Source organism: Epinephelus lanceolatus, chromosome 21 (assembly GCF_041903045.1).
Source record: "Epinephelus lanceolatus isolate andai-2023 chromosome 21, ASM4190304v1, whole genome shotgun sequence".
Lineage (NCBI taxonomy): Eukaryota > Metazoa > Chordata > Actinopteri > Perciformes > Serranidae > Epinephelus > Epinephelus lanceolatus.
The window spans coordinates 857827-879614 of record NC_135754.1 but is presented as its reverse complement, the minus strand read 5'-3'; the positions used below and the strand labels follow the sequence as shown (position 1 = coordinate 879614).

Below are 21788 nucleotides of genomic sequence, written 5' to 3'. Positions count from 1 at the left end.
ATCTGTTCTTCCACAGTTATCTCCAGCCAGTTGACCCATGGTGTGCACCCATCAGTCCTGGCCAATGAAATTATTCAAACGGTAAAAAAGAGGAGGAGGGAGGTTGTACTGGCCCACCCTATCCCCAGGGTGGCCCTCTACCTCCGCTCTCTCTTCCCCTCCTTCCTCTTTGCTGTGCTGGCTGCTGGAGTGAAGGACTCAGTCCTGGCTGAGCCAATGCAGTAGGAGAAAATCTGAAATGGAATCACAAAGAGATGTAAAATGAAGAAAGATTTTTTTTTGGAAATGGCAGATATATATAATGTATGTGTATGTGTTCCTTAAGCAAGGCTTAAATGGCAGGAGTTTTGGGCCTAATTATCTCTGAATCAGCGCTCCCAAAACTCGAAAGAGAACTCTGGTCTGGGACCTTGGTTGGTACTGATGTTAGGCCCAGATGATCTGATAATGTGAGATGTTAATAGATCCAGTCTTAAACCTCCTGAACTACTCACAGACTCATTGGGGCTGCCTCAATAATTTCAAACTTGTTCGATATTTAGAATTTAAAATCATTACAGCAAGCTGTTACTACACATCAGTCTCTGTTTGGTTGACATTTGCTCCCTCTGGCATGATAATCTCAATAATACCCTGTAGTGTGTGATGCAGCATTATTTTCAAATCTCGTAGTGTGTGCATGTTTAAGATTAGAGAGATGCCATCTGTGAAGTTTCTCCTTATCTGAAGGCTTCAGGTTTATCATGTGGCAATTAGTTTGTGGTAATTTAATTAAAGTTATAACCCATAAGATTTTACACTTACATTTTGTAATGATCTCTCCATATAGATTTCATTATTGATGGCAGAATCCACCATCCCCTTTAAATTACCTTCACATGCACAAGGCATTCACATGAAACAATGCATGTATGTGATTCAGTGGTACTTTTTGTACTTTTATCTCCTTTATATTAGCCCCACTGTTTATTTTATGCCCCTCCTACCACTGTGTCAGCGCAAACAGCAAGTCAAGTACATGTAATAAATATTCATCTTGAATTTTATCATGTGTGCATTGTAAGTTTTTCAGTTGATTTACAGATTGATATAATGCACTATATGTATAGAAAAAACAGTACATGCAGAGTACTCATTGTTAGTATTTGCAGATGGAAAAGGCTTAATAGGCTATTTGCAGTGGTGGAATGAAACTGAGTTTATTTACTCAAGTACTACTTAAGTACAATTTTGAGTTATTTTATTTCAGTATTTTCATTTTATGCTACTCTAGGGAATCAAAAAAGGCCAAAAGTTTTTGAATCTTGTAAGCAACTGAATAACTACTTGTGAAAACTTCTCACTTCTGTTTACTCATTGTTAAAATTTAGCACCAATTATATTATGTCAGAATCTTCTACAGTGGTTGAAAAAAGTTTTCGGACACCCTTAAAATTTTACACAATCTCAAATATTATCATGAAATATTTGTGGAAAAATCTTTTTTGTGTTTCAAAAGGTGTGGCTGCATTAGACAGATACAAACAAATACAAATTATATTTTTTTGTTTATTGTTTACAAGAAAAACTAACAAAACTAAATTCTTGACAGTTTCAATATGTCAGTTCTCAACATTGTCGGTATCAAAGTCAACAAATAACAGAGAATGTGTTCAAAATTGAACAAAAAATAAATAAACCATCACATCATCAAATTAATATTTAGTAGTCCTGCCATTGGCATGTAGTAGAGCTCTAATCCTGGCTGGCATGTTCCCCACGAGCCTTTCACACTGTTGAGGGGTAATCTTGTCCCATTCTTCTTGAATTACTGCTTTTAATTCTTCTAAATTCTTTGGTTTATGCTTTGAAACAGACCTTTTGATAATCCACCACAGATGTTCAATGAGGCTCATGTCCGGGGATTGAGCTGGCCACTCTAATACCTGGATACTGTGCTCCTGCAGTAAAGTTCTACTGGCCTTGGATGTGTGGCATTATCTTGTTGAAACATCCAGTTTTTACCTCGACGGAACAGTGCACGCGCAGAAGGGAGCATGTGGGTTTCGAGAATGGTACAATACTTGGTAGAGTTCAATGTGCCATCACAGACAGTGAGATGACCAACACCAGCAGCACTCATGCATCCCCAAACCATGATACTGCCTCCACCATGCTTGACAGTAGGTACTGTACATGCTGGAGATAATGCTTCGCCTGGCCTTCTGCGTACCCTCACATTAGTAGGAGGAAGATAGAGCTGGAAACTGGACTCATCTGACCACAAAATCTTCTTCCAATTCCTGGCTGTCCAGTTCTTGTGTGCCTGGGCCCAACGACGCCGGGCTAACCTCTGTCTCTCATTGATCTGGGGCTTCTTGATAGCCTTGTAGGACCTTAAGCCATGATCTAAAAGTCGGCCACGTACAGTGCGGGTGGAACACTGGACACCAGTTTGGTTTGACCACTGCTGCTGAAGCTCCTGTGATGTCATTCGGCGGTTTTGCCTGCACATGTGGATCAGGATGCGGTCATTTCTTGCTGAAGAAACCCTTGGACGCCCAGATCTTGGTTTGTCTTCCAAGCTGTTGGTTCGTCTGTATTTCTGCAGAGTGTATCCAACTGCTGAAGGACTGCATCTGCACTTCCTGGCTATCTGGCGGCAACTGTACCCTTCCTGGCTGAGAATCTTTATCTTCAGGCGTGTTTCCTGCGTTAGGTTCCTTGTTTTAGCCATTTTTGTGTCTGAAGAACTTTCAAATGTGCTGGCTTTATGTAGACACGAAGCTTGGCAACAAAAATTGTGTCTTTTAATAAAAAGAATGATCTTCATCACTGGTACCAAAATGACCCAATACTCAAAATTTCTTATGTATTTTTATGGAACCCATCAATTTTAAGTTTTTAATGGCTTTTTTAGGATTTATTTAGTATTTTGGCTGTGACTGTACTAAAAGAAATTGCACTTGAAGACCTAAGAGTGATTCTTAATGCAATATTTCACAAATGCATGGGGTGTCCGAAAACTTTTTTCCACCACTGTATTTCTCCAGTCACCTATCTGGATTTATGTGATGTGAATTCCTCTCTCAGAAGATAATTTAAATTCAGACATTATATACAAGTGTCCAATATTTAAAAACTGCTACTCAAGTTGTTCAGAGTACATCTGTAACTTTCATGGTAAGACATCTAAATTTAATGACAAATTCAAATATTCTGGCTGATGAACAGTCAGACCTGAAAATAATCGTTTAGACATCTTTATCACATGATCCAAAAAAGATAAGTTCATCTGAGTGACAAAGAAATTGGAACACATACATTATTTGACTGAGAGAGTACAAAACTAACCACTGGAAACCATTGAAAAGTAAAGGATCTCTAGGGGTTCAAGCCTGAAGAGGTGAAACCCTATAATTTTTGTACTGTTTTATTATTATTATCAGGGGCTGGGCAGGCAGTCTTGCCAGGACCCTCTTGTTTTCCTGCTCATTCTTTCTTCTTCTTCTTCTTCCGAGGAAATCCTACTTCCCATGCGCAAAAAATCACCAAACTTTGCACAAAGGTCCAGTCCTATGCCAGATTTGCTCAGCTGTAAACACAAGTCAATAGTCCCGATGGTGGCGCTACAGCAAGCATCTAAAGTTGCAACTTTCATCAAAATGTAGCCCCAATACTGACAAAACTTTTGTACATTTAAACTTATTGCAAATTATGAAGTCAATCACTCTGTTTTTTTCAAAAACTGTAAAACTTCTTAAACCTATGTCCTCCCACAATTTTTGCTCAGTTGACACCGAACTTGCTACAGAGCATCTTCAGACTGTCCTTCACTAATTGTATTCACAGATTTTTCAAAAATTTAACCTACAGTGCATCAAGATGTTTGACTGTAAATAGTACTGTAAACATACACTTGCAAATTCTTGCTAAATAGCCTAAGTTTTCAATGTTCATGAAAAAAATTACAAAATTTTGGAGTCATGGTAAAGGATGTTGAATATCAGAATTTTATATCAAAAACTAAATTTTTGACAGCATTTTGAATTTTGCTGTCATGTGAACAACTGGAGTCAATGCAAGAATGGCAATTTCAAACATCAGTTTTTCACTTATGGAGTAAATCAATCATCGTTAAAAAAACACCCCAAATTAACAACATCTCCATGCTGTCTAGATGCAATATGTGTATTTTCAGATTTTTGTCTTGATAACTGAATTTATGACAGCAGTTTGAAATCTGCCTTGACAACTGCTGTCATCCTGGTGGCTGGCTTAGTCAATTTGTGAAGTCACAGATGAGTTGTCACTTCCTATTTAGCGCAGTAAATAGAAAATGTTCCTTGGTGTCAGAGGTTGTGAGTTCAAGCCTCAGCTAATGCAAATTATACATTGTAATGTCAACTTTCTTGGTGTCTTCCTGTTCTGCCTCTTGTTGCTCAGAATTGCCTAAATTTGCGTAAAATTGCCTAAAATTGCCCAGCCGAGACCATTGCAGCGCAGCAGCTATTATTATTATTGTTATTATTATGATTCAGTAATGTTTCACACATCGAAAGACATTAATTTTATGTATTTCTTTTTGAAAGGTCATGCCCATCATTGCAGAATGACTTGAATTTTAAAAAATATGTTCAGCTCAATGTGCTCTACGAAAAGCCTCAAGACCCATTAAGGTCCACCTGACTAGTATTTCCGCCATTTTAAATTTTTGAAAAACACATTTTTGACATCGCCTAAACAGTAGGTCTGATTGATTAAAATTTTCTGTGGATCATCATTAGGCCTAGCTTATCAAAAGTTATCAAAAGCTTGATGATATCTCATTGTGTTTTGATGATGTTGACCGATGATATTTAGAGATGATGTGACTTCTTTAGCTAATCATCATCACAAAAGTTGGAACCTGGAAACATCCAGTACCTGAAACATACCTTGAAAGTTTCATTCAAATCGACTGCTAGGGGGCACTACAAATGCAAAGTTTGCGTATCATAATTAGGTAGTTTTGCACCATCTAGGGTCATGTCTTAGTGATGCATAAAATTTGGAAATGATTGCTTAAAGAGGGCGTGGCTTATTATCAGTCAGTCAGTCAGTCAGTCAGTCAATCAATCAATCAATCAATTTTATTTTAAGTCCAATATCACAAATAACAATTTGCCTCAGAGGGTTTTACAGCAAACGACATCCCTCTGTCCTTTGGATACTCATAGCAGAGCAGCATAGGAAAAACTCCCCCCAAAAAACCCTTTAACAGGGAAAAAATGGTAGAATTTATGACAATAAATTTAAATTTCCGGACTTCCGGTTTGGTGAGCATGTGAAGGCAGCGCGGTCTCCGTCTCCTGTAACGTTTACCTTTGAAAACCCCCATTTTTTCCAACACCCGCACTATCTCGAGAAAGGGATAACACTCTAAAGCTTCGAAAAGCCACGACAATATGTTGAAAACAACAAAACAGCAAAAAAAGCCCAACGCGGAAGCCTCAACCGCTTGCAGCAGCCCCTTTCTGACCGGCATTGCTGGTTTGCTGGAGGAGCAAAGAGCTAGCATTTCAAAGGACTTCAAAAAAACCTTTGCTACCCTCGAACTAAGACTGGATAAACTACACTCCATGGTAACCGACCATGGCCAGCGCATCGTCTCATTGGAAACTAACGCTGAACTAAATGACCAGTGTATACAAGCATTGGAGACAAGATGTACGGCGTTAGATGATAGCAATGCTAAGTTGCTAGCGAGGGCGGCGGACCTCGAGAACCGGAGCCGCCGGAACAACATTAGGATTATTGGCCTCCCGGAATCCATTGAAGGACCCCGACCTACAAGTTTCTTTTCCGACCTCCTGGTTGAACTACTCGGCGACGAGATTGACCGTGCACACAGGGCTCTAACAGCCAAACCACAGCCCGGGTCGCGGCCACAGCTGGTAATTATTCGCCTCCACCACTACCAGATTAAGGATTTAATCATCCAGGAGGCCCGCAAAAGAAGAGGAAAACTTCAGTACCGGGGGACCTCAGTCCAGATCTTTGAAGACTAGGCTCCCGAGGTTGTTGAGGAGTGAGCTAAGTACCGGGCCGTCATGACTGAACTGTATAACCTTGCCCTCAGGCTGGCTCTGCTCTTCCCAGCCCGCCTGCAGATAACACTGGATGGCGGCGGAAAGAAGAGGTTTGCATCACCCGAGAAGGCAGCGACCTTTGTGGCCAACTACAAACGGGGCCCGCAGACGGAGACGATGCCTGACTAACATAGTGCTAATCAGCTGAGCTAACTCAACCTGTATGAGAGCCACTAACTGTGCTGTGTGTTAGCCTGGAGCTAATGTCCTAGCTGCGCCATACTCTTCAGTGACATGGGACTGAGAAAATCCAACCAAAGACAATATTCTGTGGCAAACTGAGTCTGTCATGCACTCGGACACTTTATTTTTTTATTCTCTTAGTTTACCTTTATCATTCAGTCGGGTTGTCCTAAAAGTAGTGTATTGACTCATTTAGAGCTGCCTCTAACTTAAGGATGCTAATGCTCATTTTGTTTACAAGGCTGTAAAAAGTGTTACAATTGCTTCACACCTTGTTCCCACTCTTTCTTGGGGAAACACATTTTGATATACTGTAGCTTAATAATCATTTGAGACAATGTTTAATCTTGAAATTTAACTGATTAAGGTAATTATTTAAAAGCCAGTCATGGGTCGCATTTTTCATTTTTATTTTTACATATATATTTGTTTATATACTTTTGTCAAGGCAAATATTGGGTGGCCTTTCTTTAGGTTTTGTTTGGTATTCACTGAACACTAGTTTAGGTTAAAGGGGCGTATTCTTAAAATTTTATATGTTCTAAGGGTTTTATTAACAATAACTGGTGTTAGGATTATTACTTGAGGGATTGGAGATGACCCAGAGAGGAAAGATGCTTCAGAAAGGGAAGTATGAACCTGTTGTTATCTTGACAAAGAATTTGATGACTGACTTTGGTGGGAGGGGGGGGGGGGGAGCAAATGCACCTTTAAGGGAGTTGTTTTGGGAGGGAAATATGGACCTACATTGAGGGGTGGGTGGATAGGGGAGGGGGCCTCTTTGGTTGTATGCCACTTGGTGCTATTGATTATGTTGTTGATTTCACTGTCATTACATGTCATTTTCCATGTACATATTGACTTACATATCTTGTGCTGCTCGCGTCTTAGGACCCTTTTGACATTTTTGCCACTCTACATCACAGCATGGCTGGCGTGATCAGTGGGGGGGGCTGCCGCTGGACAGGTGGTGAGGATCATCTCTTTGAATACTGGTGGGTTAAATGCTGCAGTAAAGCAAGCAAAAATTATGATGCACTTAAAAAATTTAAATGCCGACATCATGTTCCTCCAGGAGACACACCTACATAACCTTGATCATAGGAAACTGAGCAGGCTATGGATCGGACAGGTTTTTCATTCAAAATTTAACTCAAAAACAAGAGGCACGGCCATACTAATCAGGAAAAATGTGCATTTCATCTCCATTTCATCTCTAACACAATCGCAGATTCGGGCTGCCGTTTCGTAATTGTAACTGGTACGCTATACCAGAAGCCTGTAATTTTAGCATCCATCTATGCGCCAAATTGGGATGATCATACTTTTATGCAATCTCTGTTGTCCTCAATTCCAAACCTAAACTCCCATATTTTGATATTAGGAGGGGACATGAATTGTGTCATCAACCCAATATTAGACAGATCAAGTTATCGGCCCATCTCTCTCTCAAAAATGTTACAGACACTCATTAACTTCATGGACCAATTTGGGTATATTGATCCTTGGAGACATTTGCATCCATCTTCGAGACAATATTCCTTTTTCTCACATGCGCATCGGTCGTTCTCCTGAATAGATTATTTTATAGTTGATAAAAGGCTTATTCCATCAATTACCTCCACTGAATATTCACCGATAACAATATCAGGACCATTCTACTGTAATTCTTGACCTCCACTTTGAATCAAAACCGAAAAAATTTAAATTTTGGCGACTGGACCCTCTCTTACTAGCTGACGAAAATTTGTGAAGTAAGTATCTGAATCTATCTCTTTCTTTTGCGAGACTAATAAGAATGAAGAGACCTCTCCATCCACAATATGGGAAACTCTTAAGGTTTTTCTCAGAGGCAAAATCATCTCGTACACATCCCATGCAAATAAACAGCGCGAGCCTGGAAGGAGGAACTGGAAAAGTCTATCGCCAGTTTAGACAGATCACTGTCAACAGCCCATACACCTGATTTGTTTAAAGAGAGAATAGCTCTGCAAACGGAACTTGACCTTCTTCTTACAAGGCTGAACGGTTGCTTCTTCACTCTCGCGGATCAGTGTACGAGCACGGTGACAAGGCTGGCCGCCTGGCCCACCAGCTAAAAGCTAAACAAGCCGCTAACCAAATTACTCAGATTCAGGAGGAAACAGGATCCTTAACTTCAGACCCAGATCAAATAAATCTAGCTTTCAAATCACTTTATTCACAATTATACAAATGAGAATCCCCTAACGACGAAACCCAACTGACGACCTTTTTAGATGAACTAATAATGCCTAAAATCTCACCTAATGACAGTAAGATGCTTGATACAGCTTTAACACTTGCAGAAATTAGGGAGGTGATACACTCGATGAACAGTGGGAGGTCCCCAGGCCCAGATGGGTATACGGTGGAGTTTTTTAAACGCTTTTCAGATCAACTGGCCCCATTATTGCTCGAAATGTTTCATTATTCATACCAACACGGCTCCCTGCCGAACACTCTTATGCAAGCCTCTATTTCCCTCATTCATAAAAAAGGCAAGGACCCACTTAGCTGTGCGTCGTACCGCCCTATTTCGCTTCTTCCTGCTGACGTGAAAATACTTGCTAAAATCTTAGCACGTCGTTTGGAACCTGTCTTGCCTCTGATCATCTCTGAGGATCAGACAGGATCCATAAGAGGGAGGCACTCATTTTCTAATGTCAGAAGACTTCTTGGCGTCATTCACACCCCATCCTCACCTACAGATCCGGAGGTTGTTATATCACTTGATGCCGAGAAGGCGTTCGACAGGGTGGAGTGGCCTTACCTATTCTCCACCCTGGAACGGTTTGGTCTTAGTGCCCACTTTATCTCTTGGATCAAATTACTGTATACCTCCCCCCAGGCTTCAGTATGCACAAACACATAGCGTTCTGACCCATTTCTTCTTTTCCGTGGCACACACCAGGGTTGCCCGCTTTCCCCCTTGTTTTTTGTGCTCGCGATTGAACCACTCTCAGCCGCTCTAAAATCTGATCGCAGAATAAAAGGAATCATGACGCAGGGGTTTCAACATCGCGACTCGTTGTACGCTGATGATCTCCTCCTATATGTGAGAGACCCCCTAACAAGCATTCCTCCTATCCTTTCACTTTTAAGCTCGTTTGGCGTTTTCTCTGGATACAAATTGAACATTTCCAAAAGTGAATTTCTCCCAATTAACCAACTGGCTTTGGACTTGCCGCCCTCATCAATACCGTTCAGGACCGCTAGTGCGGGAATTAAATACCTAGGTGTAATAGTAACACGATCCATGCGTACACTGCAAGAAAAAAATTTCTCCGCTCTGACAACAGCGGTTAAATTGGATCTCCAGAGGTGGAACTGCCTACAACTCTCTGTGGCGGGCAGGATTCAAACGATAAAAATGTTTTGCCAAGATATCTCTATCTTTTTCAGTGCCTGCCGATCTTCCTCCCTAGATCCTTCTTCAGATCTATAGAGAGTATAATTTCATCCTTTTTTTGGGCTGGTAAGTGGGCAAGAGCAAATAAGACCTTACTTGAGAGGAAAAGATCAGTGGGTGGGCTTGGATTACCTAATCTCCTTGGTTACTATTGGGCAGCTAACGTACAAATTTTTTTTACTCTGGTTCATCTCACCCCAGCTAAGCTGGTGTCAGACTGAAGCAAGCTCCTGTTCCTCCTCACTCCAAGCTTTAATATGTAGTACTTTGCCTCTTTCCCCCTCAAATTTTACTTCTAACGCTATAGTAATCAATATAATAAAGATATGGACACAAATTAGACGTCAGTTGGGATGGCTCACTTTCCCTCAAGCGTCACCTATCTGTAATAACCATTTATTTGCGCCGGCGAAAATTGATGCACGTTTCACCACTTTACTGAATAAGGGTCTTTGCTGCCTGGGCCATCTGTACAGATGGGCTTTTTGCCAGTTTTGAACAGTTATGCTCGGCATTTAATTTACAAAGCTCAGATTTTTTTCGATACTGCTTCGTGATTTTGCTGGAACCTACTCACCCCTGTTCCCTCAAGCCCCACCCCTCAGTGGCATAGATTTAGTACTTGAGGCAAAAACCTTGCGGAAAGGCCATATCTCATATTTCTATGACCTTCTGACTCCAACTAAGGAATCAGTGATAAACAAAATCAAAACTGACTGGGAAAATGAGTTACAAATTGATCTTTCTGATGCTTTCTGGCAAAGGGCTTTAAGTGCCATCAACTCATTGTCTAGTTGTGCCAGACTTTCTCTTATTCAATTTAAAGTACTGTTCAGGCTTCATGATGGTAAAGAAAAACTTTTCAAACTCTACCCAGACAGTACTAGTAAAACATGTAGCAGATGTTCCCAGATCCCGTGCAATCTGACGCACGTTTTGGTCGTGCTCCAAACTATCTAGTTACTGGCAATCTTTTTTCAAATCCATCTCTGACATATTAGGTTTAAATATTAAACCGTCCCCACATATAGCTGTCTTTGGCATAGCTCCTGATGAAATTGGTACCACAGCCACCCAAGATCATGTCATTGCCTTCACCTCCTTAATTGCTCGCAGGAAGATTCTTCTGCTGTGGAAATCCCCCCAGCCGCCATCTTTTAAAGCCTGGCTACATGATATTTTATTTTTGCTTAAACTGGAAAAAATTAAGTTTGGACTTAGAGGCTGTTCTGGAAGGTTTTACTCATACTGGAGGCCGCTCAACTACTTTAATCAACTCCCTTCAAGTGAAGTGTCCCCATAGTGGACTGCTTTCGTCCTACCTGACTGCAGATCACTGAATAAGCCCTCTGCATTTAATTTAGCAGTAGGAGAAATAATAATGTTGCACTAGATCTACTGGCATCGATCCCCCCAAGTCTGTCAGCTTTCACAACATGCCTGAGATGTGAGCAGCTATCAAGACTTTAACATTTAGATAAACAGCAAGTTGGTGGTCCATGGTGTCATTTCACAGCTGAATTTATTTATTTTACCTTTTTGTTTTTTTTACTTTTGTTGATGGCTGGATATTATTTACACAATTACTCCACCTATTGTATGTTAGTGAATTTTGGTGTGTTTTAATATTTTTATATCAATGGCACTGACTATTCTCATAATCGCTATGTAGTGAGGTCCGTGGGTGGGTTGGGAGGGAGTTTATTAAAGGGATAGGGTTTGGGGACTATGTGCTTTTGCTGTATTGGAGGAAAAAAACAACAACAAAAAACTGGATACTGATTGCATTAATGTTGATGTACATTCTTGTCTGGATTCAATAAAAATATTTATGAAAAAAATAAAAAAGTCAACTGATTTCCACTTTAAAAAAAAAATAAATCTAAATTTCCAGACATTTCACATTCCAAATTACAAAAAAAATCATAATAAATCATAGGTACGTCCAACAGAGCTGAAATGTTTTCAGCACATCCACTGAATGGTGATAGAAGCTTGCCACACTGCAAGCCATAGTCAATTCAGTCCATCATGCTATATTTTTATTAATATGCAAAATTAATCAATTGAGTAATTACCTATAGCTCCAAAAGTAATGCAATCAAATCCAAATGCAATCAAAATTGACAAAGACATTCCTTGGATACTAGATATCACATGTAATAAATAGTGTTCAGTTTAATGGTTAGCTCACAGTGGTATTCAATATCTTGTTGAAATTTGTATGTTTGCATGCACAGTATTTTCCAATTCATCTAATTTTTAACCAAATGTTACCGAAATATTTACAATATACCCGAAATCAGCATAATGATGCGATATTTTTTTCAGAATTTTATCACTAGCACTTCAGCTGTCATTGATATCTTATTGCATTTGGAGATATTGACCAATGAACTTTAGAGAGGGCATAGCTCAGAACATAACTCCACAACCTTTGGGCCAATCATCACAAAACTTGCAAGCAGTTTCTTAACAGGTAGTAGGAACCTATCCTGAGTGTTTTATTTAAAGTGTACACTAGGGGGCACCACAAATGCAAAAAATGTGAATGGGATAACACAAGTCAGATTATATATCAGAAATTTATTGTCCAATCATTAACCTAACAGGGTTTGTTAAATAATAATGAACCACCTGTGCTTAATTATTTTGAAATTGGTGTATAGGGGGTGCCATAAACCAATGAGGGTTCATTCAAACATCACCAAACTTGTTGGACTTTTTTTTGTGAAATATATTTATTGACTTTTCTTCTTTTTATAAACAACATCGAACAGCTCAGCATAACACTGGTCTGCACAACCATCATGAAAAAAAAAGATGAAACATCTAGTTATGAATTCAAAACAACAGTACAATCCATACGTGCAGTGTGTATAAATTAATCCAGCAAAATGCATGCAAGTCTTGAGGACACAGTAATGTTTGAGAAAGGAGTCCATATGTCCATGAATTGTCCCTTTGTAGAGTGAAGCAAACAGGTCAGGTATTCCAGAGGAAAACACTCCATGATTATCTTGACCCAGTTTGCCATAAAAGGTGGTTTTTCACTAATCTATGACAAAAAGTAGTTCTTCCTTGCAACGTATGCAAGAATGTCATATAATCTGCTAGAGCAATCAACAATAGCATCTTGACACAGGTGACCAAGGAGTAAAGAGACAGGATTCATACACAAAGCAACACCAAAAATTTTCCCATATCCTGTAGAATGTCTATCTTACATGCTTGAATTTTAGGATAAAGCGAAATACAATGTGTATAAGTTCTTAATGAGATTTTACATTTTTAACACAGAAGTGAAACTTGGAAGAGATCTGCAAGCAGTGCAGGATTTTATGACAAAGGACTCATCTCTGTACTTGTTTTATTAGATCTTAGTGCAGCGTTTGACACTATTGACCATCAAATTCTACTGCAGAGACTGGAACACTTAATTGGCCTAAAAGGTTCTGCACTAAGCTGGTTTAAATCTTATTTATCTGATTGTTTTCAGTTTGTTCATGTTCATAATGAATCATCCTTATGTACTAAAGTTTGTTTTGGAGTTCCGCAAGTTTCTGTGCTCGGACCAATCCTATTTACTCTATATATGCTTCCTTTAGGTAACATCATTAGAAATCACTCTGTAAATTTCCATTGTTATGCGGATGATACACAGCTGTATTTATCTATGAAGCCAGAAGAAAGTAATCAATTAACTGAACTTCATAATTGCCTTAAAGACATAAAAACCTGGATGAGCACCAATTTCCTGATGTTAAATTCAGACAAAACTGAAGTTATTGTTCTTGGCCCCAAACGACTCAGAGACTCTTTATCTGATGACATAGTTTCTCTAGATGGCATTGCTCTGGCCTCTAGCACTACCGTAAGAAACCTCGGAGTAACATTTGATCAAGATTTGTCTTTTAATTCTCATTTGAAACAAACCTCACGGACTGCATTTTTTCATCTGCGTAATATTGCGAAAATTAGGCCTATCCTGACCCGAAAAGATGCAGAAAAATTGGTCCACGCTTTTGTTACCTCTAGGCTGGATTACTGTAACTCTCTATTATCAGGTAGCTCTAGTAGTCCTTAAAAACTCTCCAGCTAATTCAGAATGCAGCAGCATGTGTACTAACAGGAGCTAAGAAACAAGATCATATTTCTCCTGTTTTAGCTTCTCTGCACTGGCTCCCTGTAAAATCCAGAATTGAATTTAAAATCCTACTGTTAACTTATAAAGCTCTAAATCGTCAAGCGCCATTATATCTTAGAGAGCTCATGGTGCCATATTATCCCACCAGAAAACTGCGCTCTGAGAATGCAGGGTTACTCGTGGTCCGTAAAGTTACCAAAAGTAGATCAGGAGCCAGAGCCTTCAGCTATCAGGCTCCTCTCCTGTGGAATCATCTTCCTGTAACAGTCCGGGAGGCAGACACTGTCTCCACATTTAAGACTAGACTTAAGACTTTCCTCTTTGATAAAGCTTATAGTTAGGGCTGGCTCAGGCTTGCCTTTACCAGCCCCTAGTTAGGCTGACTTAGGACTAGTTTGCCGGAGGACCCCCTATAATTCACCGAGCACCTTCTCTCTCTCTCTCTCGTATTCTATTACTGCATCTTGCTAACTCTGCCATTCTGGATGTCACTAACTTGGCTTCTTCTCCGGAGCCTTTGTGCTCCACTGTCTCTCAGTTTAACTTATATTGCAGCGGTGCCTGGATGGTGTGACGTGTGTGGTTGTGCTGCTGCCATGGTCCTGCCAGATGCCTCCTGCTGCTGCTGTCATCATTACTCATACTTCTACTGTTATCATACACATATGATTATTGTCACATATGTATACTGTCAGACATTAATATATACTTTCAACATATTGTACCACAGTAGCCAGAATTATAATTATAATATTATTACTTTCATTAATGTTGTTGTAAGCTACTGTCATTACTGTCTGTCCTGCATCTCTCTCTGTCTCTCTCTCTTTCTGTCTCATTGTGTCATACGTATTACTGTTAATTTATTATGCTGATCTGTTCTGTATGACATCTATTGCATGTCTGTCCATCCTGGAAGAGGGATCCCTCCTCAGTTGCTCTTCCTGAGGTTTCTACCGTTTTTTCCCCCCGTTAAAGGGGTTTTTTTTTGGGAGTTTTTCCTTATCTGCTGTGAGGGTCCAAAGGACAGAGGAATGTCGTATGCTGTTTAGCCCTGTGAGGCAAATTGTGATTTGTGATATTGGGCTTTATAAATAAAATTGATTGATTGAAGTAGAACAGGAGCCAGAGCCTTCAGCGATCAGGCTCCTCTTCTGTGGAATCGTCCTCCTGTTTCAGTCCGGGAGGCAGACACCGTCTCCACGTTTAAGACTAGACTTAAGGGTTTCCTTTTTGATAAAGCTTATAGTTAGGGCTGGCCCAGGCTGGCGTTGGACCAGCCCCTAGTTAGGCTGACATAGGCCTATTCTCATAGGTGTAGGATTGGGTAGGGACGGTAGGGACGCGTCCCTACCAATATTCAGCCCCTTCTGTATTGTCCCTACCAATATAAACACTGGCTGTCGGCGTCCGCTCAATATGGTACACAAAGGGTTAACAATCGTTGGTGTCTACCATACATCCCGCCTCTAACCTCGTATTGCTCATCGATTGGCTCTACCATTATTTTGGTAACGTGTGATTGGTCCTTCCCAGCGCTGCTCTCTCCACTGACTGTGTGGGTGTGCATCACCGTACAGCTCACGGCAGTTCGTGAGGGAACGACACATACATGCGCGTCACCGTTAGCACTCCACAGCGGAGCGCCGAGTGTGAACGATGAGTCGGTTGGTTCAGTAAATAAGCTAAAAAATATCGTATTTTCTGCCAACACCTGTTGATGTTAGGCTAACTGAATGGTGTTCCTTGGCAACTCTTTGCTAGATAATGAGATGCTAACGAGCTAATACTAGCTGAGCTAAGTTTGGCAACTATTAGTTCAATATAATATGCCAGAGAACATGAAATTCCACTTCACATGCTCCATCAGCAATCATAGATGTCATGTAGTGATAACACAGTTCAAATTAATGTTTGTAGTAAGATGACATGATAGAAACAGTCTGAATAAATAAAGTGTAAACACTATAAATAATAGCTCCTTCAGTGACAGTCTTCAGCATCAATGGTGTGTGAAGGAGAGACTTAGGAGAATAGAGATGCACTGCTCCCAGTAAAAACACCAAACCTGAGTCATATTTATGTAATGGATATTGGGTGTAAGTGCAACATTTTGCACACAGTTGTATTATAATGATTTTGGAGCATTTACATTTTTGTTGATTTATTTTATTTATGTTTAACATGATGAAGCTGACAAACTTGTGTTGACATTATTGCTGTTCTTTAGCCTATATACATTCAGATGTTGTTTAATGAATTACACAGTTGTAAAACATACAGTATGTTTTCCTCAGGCTACAACAATCAAAATCTATGACTGTTGCATCTCAAATTGTCCCACTGTTCACAAGTCTTGCATCAATATATTTTTTGTCAGATGACAAGTAGTAGAGAGACTGGAGGAAATGGAGGAGATGGAGGAGGAGAGGCAGGAAGAGAGACAGAAGGAAATGGAAGAGAGACAGGAGGAGATAGAGGAGAGACAGGAGCCTCACAGGTGAGATTGAATCGTGAAGGATATATGTTGATAGTGAGATTCAGCATTGTGACTAGGGGTAAGTAAAAATGTTGATTCATGCATAATATATGTTTTTACCCGATACCAATATCAATTCAGATCACTATTACCAACCCAACTGCAGACCGCAGGCTGGTACTGAAGTTAAGCCCCTTTGGAGTATACTGTTATTGTTATTATTATAGTTTACCCTGGGAAGCATATATGGACAGATGTGGTGAAGTTATCAGTGTATATTCATGTAACTGATAACATTAAAGAATACATTAACCAAGACATTCTTGTATTTAGTGTAGGTATCTAAATATGCATTATAAAGCAGTGATCAGTTTCACATGACATGAAATTGCATTAAAAAATCATCAACGTACAGGTCGCCGCCATGGAGCACTTTTACGTCCCTACCAGGGCTGTCGCAACCGGACAGGCAAACTAGGCAATTGCCTAGGGCCCCGAGCTGGAAGGGGGCCCCCAGAGACGGCTGACATTGGTCCGTATCAATGACAATATGATGGAACCCCTATAGACACTCAACAACGACAACACGTTGGAATCCTCCCTAATGGGGCCCCCTACTAGCTGCTGCCATCCGTTTCTGAAGAGTAGATTTGAAGCTCAAAATACTCGGCTATGGACGTCGCCATCTTGGCAGTGCCTGACTCCGCCCAACTCCCGGATAATCAAAAATGGGCAAAGAGGCGGGCCGAAGGAAGTCTGGTTGCCTAAACACGCCCACCTCGCTCGACGCTGCTAAGTTAGCTAAGGCTAACAAGCTAGGCTAAGAAGCTACGAGGCTAACAAGCTACGCTACTTTGGCAAGCCCTGTGGTGTCGGCTTGGTGCCAGCTCCTTCACGAAACTTGAGATAAGTTGAGTCTACCTGAAACTAACATTATACAACAAATCTTGAAACTATGAGCTGTTATTCAGATTACACAATCTTAAAAAAAGGCTTCAACATTTTTAAATATTGAACGCTAACGTTAATTATGGTAACGTGACATTGATAAAAGTCGAAGGGGACTGAAATGTATCTGTAACGTTAACGTTACTGTTATCAACAGCGCATTGCGAGATTATCATCTAGAACATGATAAAGAAATGTAGAAATTGTTAAAGAAAGGCAGTGTTATAGTTGTTACAAGATGTTAATTTCTTTCAGTACATCACCGGTGTTGAGGTCATGGCCACTTGTTAACGTTACGTCTCCACCACGCCTGCTACACACAGCAGAAACTCTAAGTACCAGTTTTGGCTACTTGACTTTAGACAGCTAATATTACATTGTCTTCCAAGGACAAAAAGAAAGCATTTAAAAGACTGTCATCTACATTTTGAGGTGTTGCTCCCTGTTTTATTTTATCCTACAGATATGACATAATAGTATTGTCAACAAAAAGAAGTGATTCACCCTTTATAGTTAACTTTCTGTTTTTAATTATCTAAAGCATTTATTACACTCATTTTACTTTCATATGCACAGTGTGGATCATTGGTGACAGCTATGTCCGGCGTGGTGTCCAGAGAGCTGCAGAGACTTTGGGAAGCACCCTCAGCATGCCGGGTGTCCGTGTCTGCTGGTTTGGCTGGGGTGGCCTGCAGTGGAGAGGCCTTTTCTCCTTCTTTTCCCACTCCCTGCGAGGAAGAGCAGCACCAGATGTCCTCATCATCCACTGTGGCGGCAGTGACATGGGGAAGGTCAGCAGTGTCAAGCTGGTCAGCATGATGAAGGAGGACCTGCACCAGCTTCACCTCCAGCATCCTGGCATTAAGATAATATTTTCTTCATTGGCCCAAAGGTGCAGGTGGGAGGCTGGTGGCAATCCAGCAAAGATTGATAAGGCCAGGAAATGTGTTTACAGTGTTATGGCTACATTTGTTCATAGTTTAAATGGTGCCATAATTGAGCACCCTCACATCAGACACATTAATCGCACACCTAGGAGAATTTATATGTTTTTAAGTAAATTAGTTAATTGTCTTAAAGACCACCTCCAAACACAGTGAACTGCTTACAGTTGGCAGTGTTGATGCTTTTGAATTTGGCCTTTAGGACACATTTTGTTAGGCCTGAACATAGCCCAGGCTGTCATGGCTAATGTTGAGTTTTTGATATTCATCTATAACTTGTTTAAAGTTTCAATAAATTCTATTTATATTTGAACCCCTTTTGTCTTTGTTACTGACTGAATGTTGTATTTCACAATCAAATCTGACTGTCAGTTGAAAGGACAAACAAAGCATACACTATAGATAAAACATTAAGCATTAATGTTTAACATTGTCACTGACAAAAAATTAAGCAGTCCATTTCTGTGTGGGCCTCATTATTTTAACTTTGTACTTGAAAATAACTAAGTACCTTACACCCAGCAGCAGAGCCTGAGAAGATTTTGAAGAGTAACCTTTGTTTGCTGCTCTGTTAGAAGTCTAGTTTTAACACAGAAGAATGAGACTGGATAAAAGGGCTCAAAGTGAAAAACAAAGAATTAGCTGGACACAATAGTTTTGAAGCCCCCAAGGAGGTATCACTTGTTGCTATGTTGCCAACTCTGAGAGGGTCTTCCTCAGGCAAAGGTATTGTGACATTTTTATCGTGAGGCAAACAGAAAGATAATCAGCCAATTATGTGTTACGTTTTTTTAGCCTCACTATATAAGCCTCAATACCGAGCAATACCCACAGAACCTTCTCATATGTCACAACGTCACAAATAAATAATACCTCCTACGGGACTTAATTAATAACTATTATATTTTGTTAATGGTTTAAATCATCACTATATTTCCAGTCATCACAGGAAACTGATGAATGACAGCTTTCAAAAAATTAGCTTTTACTCTAAAGTAAATTTTGTCTGATCCATTTTATATAGTAAAAGTTATAAAAATTACACCAACAGTTTAACAAAATTAAGTCAAAGCTTGCATTTATGAAAACATCCATATTAAAAGGTTACAAAAAGTACACATGAAATAAATGAAAAGATTTATAACAGTAATTATAAAACCTATGAATTAGGACCCAGTGTCATAATTTGAAAAATCTTAATTTCTTGTGAAACAACCTCTTTATTGTATTGCATTGTAACTTTCCTCAAGTGTCCTACATGAGAGAAAGATGACAGGTTAAAAACACAGGTAGAAAACATAGACTACAGCCTGTCTTGGTTAAAAGCCCACTCACCACCAAAATGATCTTAATGCTGAGTAAGTGGCTGTCATTCATAAAATAGTTTTGTGTTTAAGTTCTGTAGATATTTGACTTTATATCTGAATGTGATTTTAAATTTAACAGTGTACTACCAAGACAACTGGAGTATGAATGTACAGTATGCAATTCATCCACATTAAAATAACTGTTGCTATCAAAAGGAAACTGAACTGTTCTCAAAGCTCACTGCCACTGTGGAATCATGCTATGTTCGGCTGTCTCATTATGAGAATATTTTATTCCATTGGTTCTTCACAGACTGTGTGTGGGGGAAAAAGGTAGTAATTCTCACTTTGGTAAAGGGTCTTTGCATAAAAGGCACTAAAATGTTAAAGTTGGTAAATACATGTCATGTTCCTTGATTGATAAAATCTTCATTTGGCCTTTTGCATCAGGGGAACACTAAACTGCACTGGTGTGTCAGTAATTTCACCTTATCAGGAATAGTACAGAGCAAGCTGTGCCCTAATCAAGTACTTAGTAATGTATGACAATTAGTAATTTATGTAATGCATTTAAATGTATTATGGACAATAATTCATCATTTTAAACTTATAAGTTTCTTGACTCTTTGTGAGGTACTGTATAAAAAAAGGTGTCTTTATCCTGGAGTCAGTGCTGAAGTGATGACTCTGAAAGTGTTCATTGCACAGATGGGAAGTCTTGTTTGGAGTCCAGTTCTGTCTTCTCGTGTTGAGTGTCCACTGGTCCAATCTGTCTGGGTCACCTAGAGGAAAACTTTACACAGACAAATAGATATTAAAAGTAATATATGTGTTAGGTTACCTACTTCACAGACACCTTTACATGCAAACAATACAACTTAAATTACTTCAATGTTCAACAGATCATAATCAATTTATTTTAGCAAAACAAAAAGGTGGTGGCCATCAGTCCTCATATTCTGTCTGTGCATTATCTATTGGGCCTATATCACAGGCCTACAGGCCTATATCATACACTAATCTTATTAATATTTTATATGTAACAGTCACATTAGTTTTTTTTAAATTACGTTACACACCTTATTGTAATTTCACACATTTTGCCACTTTTTAATTTACATACACAAGTATAGCCTTAATGTTACGTTAACATTACACTGCTCATATGACAACGTTGACATTGCATCACGTTAGCTAACTAACGTGGTGGACCTTTATTTTCAAACCTCACAAAGCCTCAGCCTTTTGTTCAAAATGTTCTCTCCCTAAATGCCTAAATCCTAACACTTCTCTATCAGGCTCTGACTTCGATGCATCCCCGGACTGGTGTCTTGCTTGAAGGCTAACCGTAAGCTGGCTGGTTAGCTAGTTAACGAGCTAAGCTTGTGTTGTATCGTACTGTCTGTGGCTCTGTCCCTCATGAAAAACTGCTATTAAATTACTACACAAAACCTATTTGTGTAGTAGTGGCTGTGTAGTCACCTGTAGTAACTGTGTAGTAAATCTGTAGTTTATACACTACTCATGACACACCAGTAGAGTTTTGTAGTAAAACAGTAGTGTTTCTAGTAGTAACCAAGCAGAGTAGTGAAAGAGCTGTTAAAACACTACTGCTTCATTACACAGGCATTCAAATAGTGATTATGTAGAGATTTTACTACTTGCTTGTATAGTAAATATGTAGTCACAACACTACAGCAACACTACATATTTTACATAGTGATCAAGTAGAGGTTTTTACTACTTGCTCATATAGTGAATATGTAGTCACAACACTACAGCAACACTACATATTTTACATAGTGATCAAGTAGAGGTTTTTACTACTTGCTCATATAGTGAATATGTAGTCACAACACTACAGCAACACTACATATTTTACATAGTGATCAAGTAGAGGTTTTTACTACTTGATCATATAGTGAATATGTAGTCACAACACTACAGCAACACTGCATATTTTAAATAGTGATCAATTAGATTTTAGTGCTTGAATATACATACTTGATGTGTATACACACAGTAGTTTTTCATGAGGCTTTGTGTGTATCTTAAGTATCATAGTGTTCAGAATAGACAATGAGAGCCCACTGTAAAATTGTTTTTTGTTTTTTATATATAGAAGTGAAGGTAATTTCTCGGGGATTTCATTTTGGGATATTCCACTGATCATTCATATACATTTACAATTCAATAAAATTAAAGGATATTTGTGATATAATACAGTAACTGAAAACACA

At 39.4% G+C, this 21788-nt stretch overlaps 1 protein-coding gene across 2 annotated transcripts in view; it reads left to right on the top strand.

The window, feature by feature from the left end:
• dhrs7cb (dehydrogenase/reductase (SDR family) member 7Cb) overlaps positions 1–1046 on the top strand; it is a 107425-nt gene extending 106379 nt beyond the window's left edge. For both annotated transcript variants that reach the window (XM_033611537.2, XM_033611539.2), the window contains one exon: positions 17–1046. In XM_033611537.2, the coding sequence (XP_033467428.2) occupies positions 17–225 (209 nt within the window). In that variant the 3' untranslated portion in view covers positions 226–1046. The remainder of the gene's footprint in view (positions 1–16) is intronic.
• Positions 1047–21788: the final 20742 nt, after the last annotated feature.